The sequence below is a fragment of the Haliotis cracherodii genome, unplaced genomic scaffold, assembly GCF_022045235.1.
Source record: "Haliotis cracherodii isolate W230 unplaced genomic scaffold, xgHalCrac1.p SCAF_3, whole genome shotgun sequence".
Lineage (NCBI taxonomy): Eukaryota > Metazoa > Mollusca > Gastropoda > Lepetellida > Haliotidae > Haliotis > Haliotis cracherodii.
The window spans coordinates 39,520,910-39,540,460 of NW_027266286.1; the positions used below are offsets into that span (position 1 = coordinate 39,520,910).

At 40.5% G+C, this 19,551-nt stretch overlaps 1 protein-coding gene across 1 annotated transcript; it reads left to right on the plus strand.

Annotated features, from left to right (window-relative positions):
• The first annotated feature begins 1,146 nt into the window (after positions 1-1,146).
• LOC139474493 (mitochondrial amidoxime-reducing component 1-like) lies at positions 1,147-16,700 on the plus strand. The gene is made up of 7 exons (XM_071257538.1): positions 1,147-1,538; positions 4,622-4,789; positions 6,304-6,478; positions 9,580-9,720; positions 13,287-13,351; positions 14,011-14,085; positions 14,787-16,700. The coding sequence occupies exons 1-7, from the start codon at positions 1,147-1,149 to the stop codon at positions 14,926-14,928; spliced, it is 1,158 nt and encodes a 385-aa protein (XP_071113639.1). The 3' UTR covers positions 14,929-16,700.
• Positions 16,701-19,551: the final 2,851 nt, after the last annotated feature.

Sequence of the window (19,551 nt, forward strand, 5' to 3'; positions counted from 1 at the left end):
TGTTGCAAGCTTGAAATATCAGGTAAAGTAAGTTTGTAAGTTTGCGTTTTGGTACGTATGTCAATCGGTGAGGATAGATGTAAATACAAATATCGGTAATTGACAATATATTTCTACTTCCACTCAAATCTACAGAAGATCAACACAACACCCACACTGGATCTCATGTCAAAGATTTGCAACAAATCTACATAAAGCCATCACTGAAATTAACCTTTGCAAGACCTGAGAAGATGGTCACATCTATGCACGACCTAGACCTATACAAATCACATACCAAACCAGAATAGCACCTGCAGGACATCACACGATGGCGATCTACATAAAGCAAACTGAATTGTTTTACTTGAAGCCGTTTATAAAGAGCGGCTTTAAATGACTTGCTTCATTCGCTAGGACTGCATGGGCCGAGACGACGGCAGAAGGACTGAGTGTATAAGTTTGGTTTTAATGCTGCTTTGTGATAAACCAAAACGTTATGTCAATGAAATATCCCATTTGTGTGGGTTTCGGTTTGACCTACAATAGTTAGTTGTCGATGCCTCCTATAGCAAGCAAAGCCGTGCCACGCCTTGCCACGCCGTGCCATGCATACCAATCCCCATTAATTACAAGTCATATCCATTTGTGACAGGTGGGATATTTCCATATTACACTTTTACCGGGATTTAGTGTCAGACGGAAGAAGAACAAACGCTCCCTGAAACATATACTTAGAAGCGGGTGACTTTGCTTTAACGCAGCTTTGAACATTATTTCAGTTATATCAAGGCGAACAGACGTAATGCACGAGAAACCCCAAACGATGTAGTACCAAGAAGTGCTGGTACATTGTGCTGACAAACTAAACTAGAATTCGGAACAACCTGCTCCTGGCACGACTAGGAACTGGGAGACACGTGCACCCCTACACGAGAGCTAAAGTGATCACATTATACATGCGCCTTCTGTACTGGATTGACGGAATCTCAAATGATCACAAGTCATCCTAAAAAGTAAATATATAAATATGTTACTTACACGTTGCCGTGTACGTGAGCAGAGTAACATGGAGTGTAGCTGCACGACCCTATTTGTATGACCGTCAGGCATACGTCCGATTATACACAGTCGTTGATTTGCATCGTCACTCGATCTGATGTATGGATGTCCACAAGGCTACCTCTCCTTCTCTTGTTCCTATCAAGTACTAAGCAGATACTCTTGCTTTATTGCCTCAACACTGCATCGTACCGCTGTGTGCAGATAAGGGCGGTACAATATCACGTCCTTCACAATACACTTGGATATCAAACGGGACACATGTTCGCGATAGACATTAACAAGTCCCCTTTGGGACTCTTTACCTTCTTCGTCACAGTCTCGGCCATCAAGCTGACTGCCCTTGGATGGCTGAGGAAGAAGAGGGGTGAGATGTTTGAATGTGTGGGCCGAGTGCATGCTCTGTACACCTTCCCCATCAAGTCGTGTGGAGCTATTGAGTGCCAGGAAGCTGAAGCTACTGGGCTTGGATTCAGTTACAGAGGACTTTTGGACAGGTAACATAATATTTAAATATGACACTCAGACAGTTTAAGATGACAGTCAAACAGGGTAAAAGGTAACTACACGTGAGAGGGTGACAGTCAAACAGGGCGTGCGTTATCTACACGTGAGATATTGACAGTCAAACTGGGTGACGATCAGACAGAGGTCTTGCAACACCCTGCAACAATGTATTTTTAATCATAGTTATTTTTTAAGCATTCACTTGGACATTTGTGTTTTTCGATAGCCCCATCCTTGGTCCAATGTTAAAGAGAGAGAAAGAGGTAGGGGTTATTCCTAGCCTAGTTGGATTGGGATATGTGCTCCGCGTCACCAACAGCACACTAACTACCACTGTACGCTGTTCTGGAACATAGTGCTTCTTGTATATATCTACCTACCTGTAAAAGTTGAACCGGTATATAACAAAAGCTTTCAATTTGATATTCGACCAAGAAAAGTACACACAACATATGGACATGCAACATATGGACATGCATGATCCCAATCTACTCCACTAGTAGGTGGAATATTCCGTTAGTGACACAAGAGTTGCTTGCTTCCTGAATACTGTTTGTCCGTCGGTATGCCAATTACACGCAGTTGAGTGGTATGTTGGGACGTTTCGCATATCGGTTGGGAGATTATGATATATATCTTTGTGCTTTTATGGTTCATTTGTATGTCAATACCTTTGTGTCTTCATGGTTGATTTGTATATCAATATCTTTGTGTCTTCATTGGTCATTTTTATATCAATATCTTTGTGTCTTTATTGGTCATTTGTATGTCAATATCATTGTGTCTTCCTGGCTCATTTGTATATAAATATCTTTGTGTCTTTATGGTTCATATCTGTCAATATCTTTGTGTCTTCATTGGTCATTTGTAGGTCAGTATCTTTGTGTCTTCATGGGACATTTGTATATTAATATCTTTGTGTCTTCATGGGACATTTGTATATTAATATCTTTGTGTCTTCATGGGACATTTGTATATTAATATCTTTGTGTCTTCATGGGACATTTGTATATAAATATCTTTGTGTCTTCATTGGTCATTTGTAGGTCAGTATCTTTGTGTCTTCATGGGACATTTGTATATAAATATCTTTGTGTCTTCATGGGACATTTGTATATTAATATCTTTGTGTCCCCTTTGGTCATTTGTACATCCACACTATTTGCTGAAACCCATTTTGTCCAACTATATTTTTTCCTCTCGTGTGGACGTGACTTTACTGCCGCTGTGATAGTACAACAGATGTTCATTACATGTCACCCGTTAATATGTCTTAATGCCATTCGAAGTTAACTTTCCTGTAATTGAAAAACAACAGAAAATCAACAGTGAAACAAACAAGAAACACATCTCATAATTTTGCTTAAATAAAGAACTACGCCTTCATCTGCTTGCAATAAATCTCCATCTAAACATTTCAAGCGCAATATCATGCAAGTCACTGGGTTGTATCCTTGGACAAGGTTATCAACTTTGTTAAACATAATTTACCCTTACTTGGAAACTTCAGCATAGATATATACTGAACCGCAAAAGAAACGTCACCCCAAGTAACATTGCATGAAAAGTTGTTATTTAAATATCTGGGTAATTTTTGTCAAAGTTTCTAAAATTAACATTACCTTGTCAGGAAAAATTAAATTTGATGATAAAAAAACAAAGCAGATGACAATAAAACCGATGGCAAAAACGCATCACGGCAACGGCCATGGTAACCCGATGCACGTGAGTTCCGAGGAAATTGAAATGCACAGGCGTTCCCCCTTTCTTGCCCTATAAAAATCCACCCAGATCGGATAACTTTCATTCGTTATTGAATTGCTACCACATGCCAAGCTTGACAAGAAATCAGCGACACCAAGCCCTTGGACGAGTGCAAGCTGGACAAACCGCCCGGCAAGTAGACAATGCATTTCAAGTCCACATAAGGACCACATACAGGCTCCAGCAACGGTACCAGACCACCAACACTACAGATGACCAAGGGTCACCGTCCGACGTCAGGATCGTCAGATTGTGCGACATCATCTTCAAGATCGCTTTGTTACTGCTTCGGAAACTGCTCGACAGACCACGGAGACACACCAGCGACACATTAGTGAAGACGATTGACGTGCAGACATCTCCACTGACACCACGTCATCGCCGGGACCGTCTTCATTGGGCAACACACACCAGCATTGGCGCCACCAGCAGTGGAGAAGAGTCCTCTTCTCAGACGTGAGCCGTTACTGTATCTAAACAGCAGATGGCAGAGAGAGAGAGAGAGAGAGTCTAGCGACGCCGTGGGGAACGTTATTCGGATGTGTTGTTGAGAGAGACACGTGGGGTGGTCTGAGCATCATGGCGTGGGGTGGAATTGGTCTTGCACAGAGGGTCGGCCCAGTGGTCTTCCAGAACATCGGCCCAAGGAGAGGGCAGCAGAATGGCATCAGAACCATGCAGTGGTCAAGGTGGTCAAGGACATATGCGTTGTAACTACAGCGGGGTGAATAAAGGTGCAGATACCGAGAGAGCAATGTTCTGTGCAACAGCAGCTTCCACAGTTGCCTGTTGTTTGTGATAAGTGAATGGCAAAATATGCAGAAAAAAAGTTGGGAATATAAACTTTCATGTAGTTGATCATGCCATATTTCAGTCAGTTGATAAAATTCCCACATATTTTAGTAGCTTTGCCAAATGGATTATTTGACTGTAATAATTACTGTAAGGCAGTTTTTACATCACTTCCTGCTTCCAACACTTTCAAGGTTCACATTATACAGCAGTCTGGTGAAATTTTTTAATTTGTTGGTATAGTGCTTAAATTTTAACGAAATTCGTTTCGCTGATGTAAGACATATTTCTCTGGGGTGTCATTATACGTGACATATAAAGAACATATCGGTACCTCGCTAACTACAGGCATTCAGAAGGTATGAATTAAATGATATAGATACGATCGATGTATAGGTGTCGTATGTAATAGGTAAAGCAATAGATCAGACGCCGAACTATCCAAATTATTTATTCCGTGAAAAAAAGTCAATGTTGTTTTGTTTTTGTTCTAACATGGACCAGTTCTTATCTGCAGACACTTGATGGTGATCAAAGGTCGGTACATGCTCAACATGAAGACTGAGACCCGGATGACACTCATCTCAACCACTCCACTAGGTGGCGGTGATCTGCGTCTCGACGCTCCCGACATGCCCAGCCTCATGCTTCACACGGCCGACTTTACAAACATCATTTCATGCAGGTGACGTAGGTCGTCTTAGAACCGTTTTGGCTTGTCTGGGCGTGGTCCTGTATGCTACGTCACAATGACCAAGATAGAAGGGGAATTAACTTGGTAGAGCTGATTGCTCAGCTATCACCTTAAAACAGAGAGAAGGCTGCTGAACTCATTGAAGTCGTTATTTGTGGCAGAGTGTCAAAAAGCATGTACAGAGAGATATTCAAACAATATTACATTACAAGGTAGATGCAGTCAATGATTTTAACAAATAAATATCACATTAGCAGTCATAGGCGAATCGATATTCTAACTCTGGGTTTCTTGTTATGTACATTGAAAACAGAGTTATACATAACCAAGATATTGGAATAATAGTGATTTCCCTAATTCAAGGTTCTATATTTTATATGCGTTTGATAAATAGTACATTCAGTAATACACCACTATTAGGATGACAGTACGGTAGAACATGTATCATTTGTTTCATATTTGAATAGTTAATAATAATATTGATATTTGGATAACTACGGTAGGAGCGACTGGCTTGAATGTTTATAAACATGTTTGATGTTGATAAATACGGTAATATAATTACACAAAAAGAAGAATTATGTATAATAATGGTCTGGGGAGTATTGTATGTTGTAGCTAAGGCATTTCATACAGAAGCTGTTCACGACATTGTAGCGTCACTGTTGTATTTACATATACATGTATTTAGCATACGGTATAATTTCAATGCCGTTAATGCTAAACCAAGTGATAGACGTAGCATAACCAGCATTCGCATGAGACGTGACAGTATTTACGTGAGATTCCCTGTGGGTATTTACCACTATGTACTCTTACTCATGCCGTGGGATGTTTGACTTTATCCATGACTTGGCATATCTACAGTTAATGTACGAATGAACTAATATCTATATAAACATACACATACAATTAACATGCATACTGCTTTACGGTAGAATGAATGAAATATAACTTATTGTTAAGGATATCAAACCATGGTAAAAATATAGTGGCGTACATATGATAAGATATGAGTTTAAGGCAAGAAGAGTTTAAGGCAAGAAGAGTTTAACAAGAAAATAATGTTATCTTACTTTAAAACAGAGAGAAGGCTGCCGAGTCCCTGAAGTCTCTGTTAGCGGCAGAGTGAAGTACCTGCCACTGGACTAAGTCGGGATTCAGGCCTTCTGTAGAATGTGTTGGTTACCTAATATTGAAACTGTAATCTAAATCTGCATAATCCTAGCTGTGCCAGCTTGACCGAGATAGGTAACCCAGAGTCACTGGTTTGTGACGGTCAATTTCGTGGACAGCAACTGACTAACATTATCTACAGAAAAATATATTAGTTATGGCTAGTAAGATAAAATATTGACATATGAACTCTATAACTATGTGTAAAATATAGTGATTTTAGAACTATGACACAGGTAAGTGACCTACACAAGTGAAAGACAGCCAACCGGGAAGGTCATTCGACTCCTTGCTTGTTCATTAATACGTCCAGATTTCCTCTATTCCAGAATCTATGGTGTCAACATGGACGTCATCGACTGCGGGGATGAGGCTGCCTCCTGGCTCAACACCTTCCTCGGCTACGACAACCTGCGTCTTGTGCATTCCCCAGAACACCTAACCAAGAGAGACGCCGCAGACAAGGTGTTCTCCTGGACCAATAACACTCGCGAGGGAGATATGGTAAGGTGAAAAAACATGCAGCTAAGAAGGTGTTCTTCTAGACCAATATAGTCCGTAAGGAGATATAGTAACTTGGCAACAGTCTAGAACATGTACCTAACGACGTGTTCTACTGGACCAATATAGTCCGTGTGGGGATATGGTAACTTGATAACGCCCCAATACATGTAGCTGACAAGGTGTTCTTCTAGACCAATATAGTCCGTGTGGGGATATGGTAACTTGATAACATCCCAATACATGTAGCTGACAAGGTGTTCTTCAAGACCAATATAGTCCGTGTGAGGATATGGTGTCGCAGTTTTGTTTGATGTAAATGCAAGTGACATCGGGGAGGGAATCGGTACAAGGGACATAACTCGACATAGTACAACTGTACTGGAAGCTAAACATATTTGTCTTGGCCGTGTCTCTATCTTCATCCCAGTTTTCACTGCTTTTCATGATTCAGGAAATTGATTGTGCTTCATCGAAATAACAGAACGTATTGACTACGGACTTTGCGTATAGTTACGGTATTTCTTTATCGAAATGTAATATTTCCTGAATTTATGCGATTTAGTTGTAAAAACACTTTTAAGAAATTTTAATCTGTTCCCTTATGAAATTTTACGGTTTTGGGCAGAAAATGTTAAAATGAATCCTTAATCGGTCAAATGCTAACTGCAATGTTGTACAAAATACTAACTAGTCGTGTTAATAGTACGTGACGTGTATATGGATAGACAGCCAGATATAACTTTTAGACTTTGGCGAGGAAACGTTTGGAATATGGGGCTTTTATTGGGTAATTGAATTGGTAATATCTGTATTGTCAATATGTTCAACGTGTGTTGTTCTAGAGTGTTGCCAAGTTACTATATCTCCTTACGGACAATATGCTGTATATATGGAAAAGCATCAAGCATAATTATTAAGACGCCTTGATTTCCACCATTTATATGAGACATTTCGCAACAATGATAAGAGTAAGATATACTGAACCGCAAAAGAAACGTCACCCCAAGTAACATTGCATGAAAAGTTGTTATTTAAATATCTGGTTAATTTTTGTCAAAGTCCCTTGTCCGGAAAAAATAAATTTTATGATAAAAAAGCAAAGCAGATGACAATAAAAACGATCGCCAAAACGCATCACGGCAACGGCCATAGTAATCCGATACACGTGAGGTCCGAGGAAATTGAAATGCATTTCAAGTCCACGTAAGGACCACATACAGGCTCCAGCAACGGTACCAGACCACCAACACTACAGATGACCGACCACGTAGTGGAAGACCAAGGGTCACCACCCGACGTCAGGATCGTCAGATTGTGCGACATCATCTTCAAGATCGCTTTGTTACTGCTGCGGAAACTGCTCGACAGACCACGGAGACACACCAGCGACACATTAGTGAAGACGATTGACGTGCAGACATCTCCACTGACACCACGCCATCGCCGGGACCGTCTTCATTGGGCAACACAGCACCAGCATTGGCGCCACCAGCAGTGGAGTCTAGCGACGCCGTGGGGAACGTTATTCGGATGTGTTGTTGAGAGAGACACGTGGGGTGGTCTGAGCATCATGGCGTGGGGTGGAATTGGTCTTGCACAGAGGGTCGGCCCAGTGGTCTTCCGGAACATCGGCCCAGGGAGTGCCTATGGACACCATTAACCCTCTCATCCATTCCATGTATCGACTTTGCACGGCAGTTATCAATGCACATGACCGACACACGAGATACTGACTTGTGGTAACGTTTCTTTTGCTCGTCAATTTAGGTTCTTGCAATAAACCATTATTATTTCAATATATACTGAACCGCAAAAGAAACGTCACCATGGATAGATATATGAGAAACCTTATTTGTCCAAACACTGTAAACATACTTTGATGAGATATATTAAAAAGATGAAACTTTGCATATATATATATATATGCCAAGTTTGCGTGACTAGGAAACATTATGGGTAGTTAACTTTCCTGAAATGCTGAAAACCGCTGTACGTCATAGACACAGCCAAGTATAAACTTCCGTGGCTGTATCATCATCATCTGTGATTATTTTTATATTGCTTTTAATGTTGACAATTATTGGTTTAAAGTGTACCTGACAGGCTAGACATCACATTCAACTGCTCGGATATATTATTGTTATGTAAATGATGTGATCAGAGACCATATAATAGATAATAATATCTAGTATATGGTCTCTGATGTGATGTCATTTTTTCACTCTTTCACTGTGTTCATGGAGGGTGTTTTGGCACAGTGTTGATTCTTTGCGTCAATGTTTCACTGTTTTATTGTGGTTGCCTTGTCAAGGCAGTAGGGACTCACCGTCAGTCTGTATATATTTTGGGAGGTCCTTTCACCCAGCTTTGATTTCATGATATCAATAATCCAATTGATACAATCAGCAATTCAGTAAGTGAATCAGTAGTCAATCATGAATCATCAAATTGCCTATAAACCATATTTAGCTATAAAATGAGTAGATCTGATATCAGAATTCGAAAAACTAATTTCACCAATTACTTCATTTTCATGATATCCGTTATTTACTGCTGACAGTATTTCGCTTATTGCTATCAGTCCAGTATTTCTATCTACAGAGTCTGAACCATCAGCTGTTTTAATGACATCAGTAATTTACTACCGGTATCATTATTCATTATAGTAGGGTAATGATAATTGATATTATTAATCATTTCATGACATCAGTGAACAATGTATGCCATAATAAAACATGAAGGGTATTACATACATACATATACCATTAAAAAAAGGAATGTGTCAACACCAGGGTGTATATTGGAATGGGGATAGGATACACTGGTACATATGATATGATACATCGAGGATGACCTGAGCCATGTTTGTGTACAGACACGAGAGCACAAATGGTTGGAAAACGTGAACATTTGCTGTATCCACATTGCAAAATGCAAAGGTCACTCAAAATCAATGCCAGAAATATTAGTTGGAGCTTAATAGTAAATCGTAAACCGGCATCATAGTGCTGTTCGTGTTTATATGTATATTAGAGCTTCCTTTGAAATTCAAAAGTAAGCCATTTCTTTTGCTTCATGACTTGACTCAATTTGATGTTCAGACAGCGTTCAACTACTTGACGTCATACATGATGACGTCAGCTAGTTCCCTCCATGATCTGAACCAGCGTCTCGACTGCCCCGTCTCCATGCTCAACTTTAGGCCCAATATCGCCATCGAAGGAACACCGCCGTTTGATGAGGTCAGAGCAGTATACTAAGAAAGCTTAATGCCCTCAAAATAGACCTGACACCGCCTTCTGAACGTTGTAATTCCTTCACATACACCCTTTGATTAGTTGTATTGCCACATTCCATTAGACCGTGTATAACCACATTACATTACACCTTGTATTACCACATTCCATTACACAGTGTATGACCACATTACATAACACCGTGTATTACCACATTACACTACACCGTGTATTACCACATTCCATTACACCGTGTATTACCACATTCCATTAGACCGTGTATAACCACATTCCATTACACCTTGTATTACCACATTCCATTACACCGTGTTTTACCACATTACATAACACCGTGTATTACCACATTACACTACACCGTGTATTACCACATTCCATTAGACCGTGTATAACCACATTCCATTACACCTTGTATTACCACATTCCATTACACCGTGTTTTACCACATTACATAACACCGTGTATTACCACATTACACTACACCGTGTATTACCACATTACATTACACCTTGTATTACCACATTCCATTAGACCGTGTATTACCACATTACATAACACCGTGTATTACCACATTACACTACACCATGTATTACCACAGTCCATTACACCTTGTATTACCACATTACATTACACCTTGTATTACCACGTTACATTAGACCGTGTATTACCACATTACATAACACCGTGTATTACCACATTACACTACACCATGTATTACCACATTACATTACACCGTGTATTACCACATTCCATTACACCGTGTATTACCACATTACATAACAGCGTGTATTACCACATTACACTACACCGTGTATTACCACATTACATTACACCTTGTATTACCACAGTCCATTACACCGTGTATTACCACAGTCCATTACACCGTGTATTACCACAGTCCATTACACCTTGTATTACCACATTACACTACACCGTGTATTACCACATTACATTACACCTTGTATTACCACAGTCCATTACACCGTGTATTACCACAGTCCATTACACCGTGTATTACCACAGTCCATTACACCTTGTATTACCACATTCCATTACACCTTGTATTACCACATTACATAACACCGTGTATTACCACAGTCCATTACACCGTGTATAACCACAGTCCATTACACCGTGTATTACCACATTCCATTACACCGTGTATTACCACATTACACTACACCATGTATTACCACAGTCCATTACACCTTGTATTACCACATTACATTACACCTTGTATTACCACAGTCCATTACACCTTGTATTACCACAGTCCATTACACCGTGTATTACCACATTCCATTAGACCGTGTATTACCACATTACACTACACCGTGTATTACCACATTACATTACACCGTGTATTACCACATTACATTACACCGTGTATTACCACATTACATTACACCGTGTATTACCACAGTCCATTACACCGTGTATTACCACATTCCATTAGACCGTGTATTACCACATTACATTACACCGTGTATAACCACATTACATTACACCGTGTATTACCACATTCCATTACACCGTGTATTACCATATTACATTACACCGGGGGCGGTCGGGTAGCCTAGTGGTTAAAGCGTTCGTTCGTCACGCCGAAGACCCGGGTTCGATTCCCGACATGGGTACAATGTGTGAAGCCCATTTCTGGTGTCCCCCGCCGTGATATTGCTGGAATATTGTTAAAAGCGGCGTAAAATCAAACTCACTCACTCACACTTTCACCGTGTATTACCACATTACATTACACCGTGTATTACCACATTCCATTACACCGTGTATAACCACATTACACTACACCGTGTATAACCACATTACATAACACTGTGAATAACCACATTACATTACACCGTGTATTACCACATTACATTACACCGTGTATTACCACATTACATTACACCTTGTATTACCACAGTCCATTACACCGTGTATTACCACATTACATTACACCGTGTATTACCACATTACATTACACCATGTATTACCACATTATATTACACCGTGTATTACCACATTACATTACACCGTGTATTACCACATTCCATTAGACCGTGTATAACCACATTACATTACACCGTGTATTACCACATTACATAACACCATGTATTACCACATTATATTACACCGTGTATTACCACATTACATTACACCGTGTATTACCACATTAAATTACACCATGTATTACCACATTACATTACACCGTGTATTACCACATTACATTACACCGTGTATTACCACATTGCATTTCACCGTGTATTACCACATTACATTACACCATGTATTACCACATTACATTACACCGTGTATTACCACATTACATTACACCGTGTATTACCACGTTACATTACACCGTGTATTACCACATTGCATTTTACCGTGTATTACCACATTACATTACACCATGTATTACCACATTACATTACACTCTGTATTACCACATTACATTACACCGTGTATTACCACGTTACTTTACACCGTGTATAACCACATTACATTACACCTTGTATTACCACATTACATTACACCGTGTATTACATTACACCATGTATTACCACGTTACTTTACACCGTGTATAACCACATTACATTACACCTTGTATTACCACATTACATTACACCGTGTATTACCACATTACATTACACCATGTATTACCACATTACATTACACCGTGTATAACCACATTACATTACACCGTGTATTACCACATTACTTTACACCGTGTATAACCACATTACATTACACCTTGTATTACCACATTACTTTACACCGTGTATAACCACATTACATTACACCGTGTATTACCACATTACATTACACCGTGTATTACCACATTACATTACACCTTGTATTGTCACATTACATTTCACCGTGTATTACCACGTTACTTTACACCGTGTATAACCACATTACATTACACCATGTATTACCACATTACATTACATCCTGTATTACCACATTACATTACACCTTGTATTACCACATAACATTACACCTTGTATTACCACATAACATTACACCTTGTATTACCTATTAAATATCTTTGCTACAACGTACGACTTACTATTTTCTATGTATCATGTTAATGTGCTCATAAATAATGTCTGGCTGTATTTACTGATGATGAGAGACAGAAGTAATTCGGACGATGTTTTATGTAACATTTGCTCATATGTCTGGATCACGTTAATCTTAACCCCCACCCACCCACACCCACAAACTAACACACAGGACAACACGCACGACAACACACACACACACATACAAACGCACACGCACACACACGCACACGCACACACACACACACAGACACACAAACACACACACACACATACGCACACGCACACGCACACACACACACGCAAACACACACACACACATTTTTGGGGTGTGGTCTAACCCATGACCTCACGCTACGATTGTCTTAAGTCTGTGTCTACGTAAAGACGTCATGTGGTCCTCGGTGTACCACTGTCAGCCCGTCGTTGTTAAGTAATACGACTCCCGTGTGATGATCCACTCATTTATCTCACTGTGGTCTTTTACAGGACAAATGGCTGGAGATCAAGATTGGAGACAGTGTTATGATGCGGGTGGCTGACGTGTGTCGGAGGTGAGATAGGAGACAGTGTTATGATGCGGGTGGCTGACTGTGTCGGAGGTGAGATAGGAGACAGTGTCAATATGATTGTGGCTGACGTGTGTCGGAGGTGAGATAGGAGACAGTGTCAATATGATTTTGGCTGACGTTGCCGGAGGTGAGATAGGAGACAGTGTCAATATGATTGTGGCTGTCGTTGCCGGAGGTGAGATAGGAGACAGTGTCAATATGATTGTGGCTGACGTGTGTCGGAGGTGAGATAGGAGACAGTGTCAATATGATTTTGGCTGACGTTGCCGGAGGTGAGATAGGAGACAGTGTCAATATGATTGTGGCTGACGTTGCCGGAGGTGAGATAGGAGACAGTGTCAATATGATTGTGGCTGACATGTGTCGGAGGTGAGATAGGAGACAGTATCAGTATGATTGTGGCAGACGTTGCCGGAGGTGAGATAGGAGACAGTGTCAATATGATTGTGGCTGACATGTGTCGGAGGTGAGATAGGAGACAGAGTCAATGTGATTGTGGCTGACGTGTGTCGGAGGTGAGATAGGAGACAGTGTCAATATGATTGTGGCTGACGTTGCCGGAGATGAGACAGAGGCAATGATATGCATAACATTTGCGACTCACAAACTGAATGCTGATTTCAGTTTGACTTACACTCCAGGTGTCCGATCACTACCGTTGACCCCGCAACAGGGATAAGAGATTCAGACAGACAGCCTCTAAAAAAACTGAAAACGTATGTATAAAACGTATAATGGAGGCATTGGAATAACGAGATCGAAAACATTTTTAGAGCATGTTTCCCTGACATCTTTGAGAGTGTTCCATGTCAAATGATGTGTGGTGTCCCGCTCAAGTATGAGAAGGAAGTAGCTCTGTAGGCATCAGTTTCATCAAATGAGCTCGGCTAAGCTCTATGCATGCACCAACCTGGGTTGAATAAACGAGCTGTCATCTAAAAGTGGGCAATTTATCTCGCCTTGTAAAACTCGTTAGATCGTTGTTCTGTTCAGCGTCTTGCATGCAGCACTATGGATCCATTTTAATACTAATACTCTGTTTCCCCCTTCATGTCTAAACCTTACTGGACGTCTCAGATGCATTGGTGTTAATGATAACAAACGCACGGGAAATGTCCAAGTTTCTGTTAAAATTTTGTTATTTCGGAATATGATGGGGGTGGGAGATGTGGTGGTTAGGTGATTGTGTGTTCTGACAAACATCCCACACAAATAATTGTGCCTACATAATTATATGACACTACTACTTAATTCATTGCCTCCTTCCTTATCAAATACTATCTTTAGAATCCGAAGTCATTTTCTAAACACATGCCTTAAAATTTAAGGTTCTCTTTTTATTTCTAGAAACCGTCAGCTGATTATTTATCTCAATATCTATGAACATCCTATTGTATTGAAAACTATGACATTCCAGATACCGCTGTGTCCCCCCTTACGGCACCGCCCCAGTGTTCGGGGTGTACTGCGCCCTGGAGAAGGGCGGGCGGGTGCAGGTCGGGGATAGTGTATCCGTCTTGAGGGGCACCAGGAACGCACACCAGGCACTTTCCTTGTAGCAACACCGAGGGTGGAGGCGTGAACGACGTCCACATTACAACAGGGAGTTCAGGTTACCTTACAATATACAGGGGATGTACACAGAAGGAGCACACGAACCACTTGAGGGTCTGGAACACATTTTACCGTTACCACCACCACCATCCTCTTCCTTGTAATCATCACTGTTGATTACATGGCCATCGCCCATAGCCACTGGTTTTCTTTGTGGTTCGGACATAATTTTCCCTTTCGTTTGGCATTTAGTTAACTCTTCACCAGCATCAGCACCACCAACGCCAGCATCAGCAGCAGCAGCGTTGTCACGACCCATCGTTTTTACCATTTACAAGATAAAGGCAAGAACGTATGGTAATGAACGTCCAGCAAACGTACCACCAAATCCCGGTCTCAAATCATGAACCAAGTTCAATTCTGTCAAAACATTTGATTTGTCTGTTTAGTACACCACTTACCCACATAACAAACTTAAGGGAAAACGTAATTGCTTTATCCTGGCTTCTTTTGTTACAAAACCTCGTGACCACAGATAAAGTTATATCTATCTTCAGGGCAATTTGTCAAAAATGAAAGCCAATGCCATCTGAAGTTTGCTGAGAAAACTATATGAAATACTGGACGTCATCATTGATAACCTGTATGTAAAATATGGGGTGAGATATTTTGGCAAGAAGTAGGCATTCCTATCCCCTGTTTCTTTATGGGTATGAATCGGAATTTCTGCTCGGATTTGCAAACTCAAAGCAACGTCATTTGGCCAAGAAGTTTAACTTAAACTTCAGGAATATCGATGATCTGATATCGTTTGTTAATAATCATCAAATAGCCAATTTCCTTGCACTGATTTCATATTTAGATCTATGCATAAATATTCAGAGTGACAAAACACTCTCCACAAGACTGAATGCCAAGAATGTTGACCTCAACTTTCCAATCGTCCACTTGCCCTTTATGTCGAGCAATATTCCTGCAGCTCCAGCCCTTGGTGTCTACATACTCTTAAAGGTACCATAGAGCATGTTCTTTCTACCAAGATTTCAGAGAGCGTCATAGGACTCGTGCTCAGAGGTTGTTTCATCAAGGTTACGGCATTTAAGGCCTCGGTAAAGCTTTCAATAGGTTTTGTGGTAGACCTGTGGAGGACATTTCCAGTGTTACAGTCATCCGTTCACGAACATTAGATCTTGTCAGGTTTAATGAGTTACTTGAAGTGATCATAATGACCAGGACCCGGTCGTATCAAACCTTCACTAACTGATGGGTACTGGCTCATAACATTCTTAATCTTTTATTTTGACGGCATGAAATGGGTTGTACAAATCTATCATTAAACTGTCATTAACTAATGATACATAGAGGTAATCACGCGAGTGTGTTTGGGGATGGTAAATATCCTGCATTAGGAATAAACATTGTATTTTGCGAGCCTTGGCGAGCTAAATACAGTCTTTATTCCTAATGCAGGATATTTACCATCCCCAAACACATAAGCGTGATAACCTATTTATCATTTTATGTCATTCTTTAATTCTGGCTTGGAAATCGCTTTCCCTCTCTCACAAACATTACCTAAACATTGCGAATTTTCCTGGAATGCGCGCATTAATATTTATTACGTCACAGGGTAAGTAATGTGTCAGTCTACGGCATATACGTATAGAATAGTCGTTTGCTGTGCGATATCTTTAGATAATTGAGGTGTGGTTTGCATGTTTTATTGTGAAACATTATTGCTTTTATGGAACTTGTGACAATGATATGAAACTATGTGTTTTTAAGACATTAAAGTGTTGAGAATCGTTTTTTACTTATCTCTTGAACACGTGTGTGGCGAATCAATGGATCAACTGGTTGGAAATGAAATATTACGACTTCTAAAGAATCTCGAGTTGGACAAGGGGAAATTAGTGCGAGAGTTAAATGCTACTTGAGTGGTAACACCGCCCAATCAATCAGAGGCAAATGTCCTGCCTGCTCAATACCGCTATCTGTCCACACACCTGACAGGCACAAACACTCACGTCTTTTGACGTCCTCATTGATTTTGTAATTAGCAGGAGGCGAGACAAATCTAGTGCGAGTCTAACATGACAGGTAGCTTTGTAACCAGGCAGCGATGCCCCACCCACAGCCTCCAGTCCCGTCGCCTCCCTCTCCATCACCCCTGCTCACGTCACGACGCTTACTGGTCGCTCTACAAAGGGAACTAATACCCCAGTAATGACGACAAAGCCATTTCCCTTCAATTTCCACCAACAGTTGGCCGTGATCAATACCGTTCACTTGGGTGGTAGTTTTCTTTCCGTCCTTCGGATATTGCAAGTTAACCAACACCACAGGTATCTGTATCATGTCCAACAGACTTCAAGATAAATATGTTACCCGTGGATAGGCCTGAACCTGATACATTTAACGTCATTTCTGTGTGTAGCATAGACCACATCATCGGAGTGATGGAGACGATGGTTAGGACTCAGTGGCAGTGGGCCGGCGGTGTATTTACCTAAAGGTCGTTGTCTGTCTGCTGAGGTATAAAGGAGTAAGTTACTTTATCAACTACATCTGCAGTAAGTTGCCCTATTAGGACGAAACAACCGGGCCAGAGTCCAAATGAATGGGCTGCCATGAATGCGTGGGGCCAGCAACGGCCATATCGTATGTGAACGCGCCTGTTACACGTGTAGTACTGTCAAGTACTGGAGGGTGTAGATATGACATGTGTATATAAGTGTTCTTTGTCAGATGATAGAGTTTGTGGATTGTGATGGAGATCCCAGAGACCCCAAGTGCATTGTGCGAAACCAGCCTATGATATTGTAAATAACTGTGGAGGTCACCCGCCAGTTCCATCAGCATGCCCGACACCCCCAGCTATTTAGCGGTGCAGTGCAGGACGGGGCCGCAGCCGGAGAAACAGGGGATGGTGCTGCCCTTCCTCAAATTCGGCTGTTTGCACTGCATGCAGATCATGAAGCAAAAGTACCTCCGCCACTTCCACAGGGTCAAGGTGAGAACAGTTAGAACATCAGAATGTTGAGCTGATGTGTTCATTAAGACATTCGTATTTTCTTGATTCTGACATAGACGCCAGATATATTCGCACAGGATAATTTCACAGCACTGTAGCTCACCTGGATAATTAGTCAACAATTTTAGATATCAACAAAAACAGCCACTTAACAATAGTTGCTGTCAGCATTGTTAATGAAGTTTAAGTACAGATGACTGTTAATACGAAACGAGTAATTAAATCTCAACAATGTTCTTAATCTGAAACAAAAATCATCGTTTTTCTAACCTTTTTAAGAAAACAAGTAACCTGTTCATGTTATATATTTTATGGCACTTCAACTTTATTATAGACACAGATATTTAGTCTCGGCAAATTTGGTTCAACAGATTTTGAGAAAAAGGAGAAAAAACGTGCTTTTGCAATATCGTGAAACCGAAATTGAATTCCCTTCATGGTGCTTTGGAACCTCCTATAACCATTAACATACAGACATATTAATAAAAAACACACGAAAAAATGTTACAGCGTGCTTAGGTTAATCAGTCCGGCAGTTTTCGAGAAGATGTTTACAGATCCGATATTGCATTTTAAGTAATTTTTAAAATGCAAAAATCGAAATTCGTAATCGAACTTCTCGAACAAATGGTAGGGACAACCTGTGGTGTTACAGCTTTAGGGGTTTTGTGGTATCTGAGGATTTGTGTACAGAGCCAAAACAGTATTTGATACAGTTTAAGAACATGCCCAAAGCGTGAAGGTCCAATCAAAGTCAATATTTCAAATATAACGAAAATATATATAGATATGTATCTAACCCAATACATACTACATATGTACCAAGCTTGAATACATGGACATACATGGAAGAGTTGTTGTCCTAAGTTGTGTGTAAATGTGGCCACCGTGGAGGACAAATTCGAGTGTCATCATTGATTGGAACAAGTATGTAAAGTTTGAGCTGTAATGGCCCAGTGGTTTCTGAGGAGACGGAGTTTCGCAAGGATGCATTTTGCTTTAAGAGTATGGTCAAAGCGCTTATGTCAAATCAAACACAGCTAGCCCCATTACAAACGACATATGTAAAAGACATAATTTTGAAGGAAAATGGTTGAGTAATGGCAGGTTAAGGCCATATTACGTAACCGTTTGAACACATTGATATGTTTTATGATGGACGACAACAACATATGCTCACTCGACCAAGTAGTTACAGAGGAGATCTTTACAGATTTGTTTGCAGAGAAAATAAAAGCATGGTCAGTCTGCAAGTCAATCGAAGATCAAGATAGCAAACTAGGACCGTGTACTTATTCTCATTACTCAATCCTCACATTTTAAATTTCAGTTAATTTACAGAAAAAATTACCGAGCTATACATGATTGTGGGCCACGTATAACTTCACTGGTCCACTGGCTTGTAGGGAGATGGTACAGGCGACGACAAAAATGTAAACCGAACAAACATGCCATTACATAGCCTCACGCGACTTATTCAGATATTTCCCCTTTAACTTTCTTCAAAGATGGATGGGCTCTTGTCCAGGCGGTTAATATGTATTGAACACACTGAACAGTTCCCATGACCTTCTGTGACAAATGTGGGAGCCTG

What these genes read in the sequence shown, in the direction of transcription:
- LOC139474493 (XM_071257538.1), top strand. Translation starts at nt 1,147, where the DNA reads ATGTCCACAAGGCTACCTCTCCTTCTCTTGTTCCTATCAAGTACTAAG. An exon ending in TACAGAGGACTTTTGGACAG is followed by an intron (nt 1,539 to 4,621) that starts GTAACATAATAT and finishes TCTTATCTGCAG; the next exon opens with ACACTTGATGGTGATCAAAG. An exon ending in ACACTCGCGAGGGAGATATG is followed by an intron (nt 6,479 to 9,579) that starts GTAAGGTGAAAA and finishes TTTGATGTTCAG; the next exon opens with ACAGCGTTCAACTACTTGAC.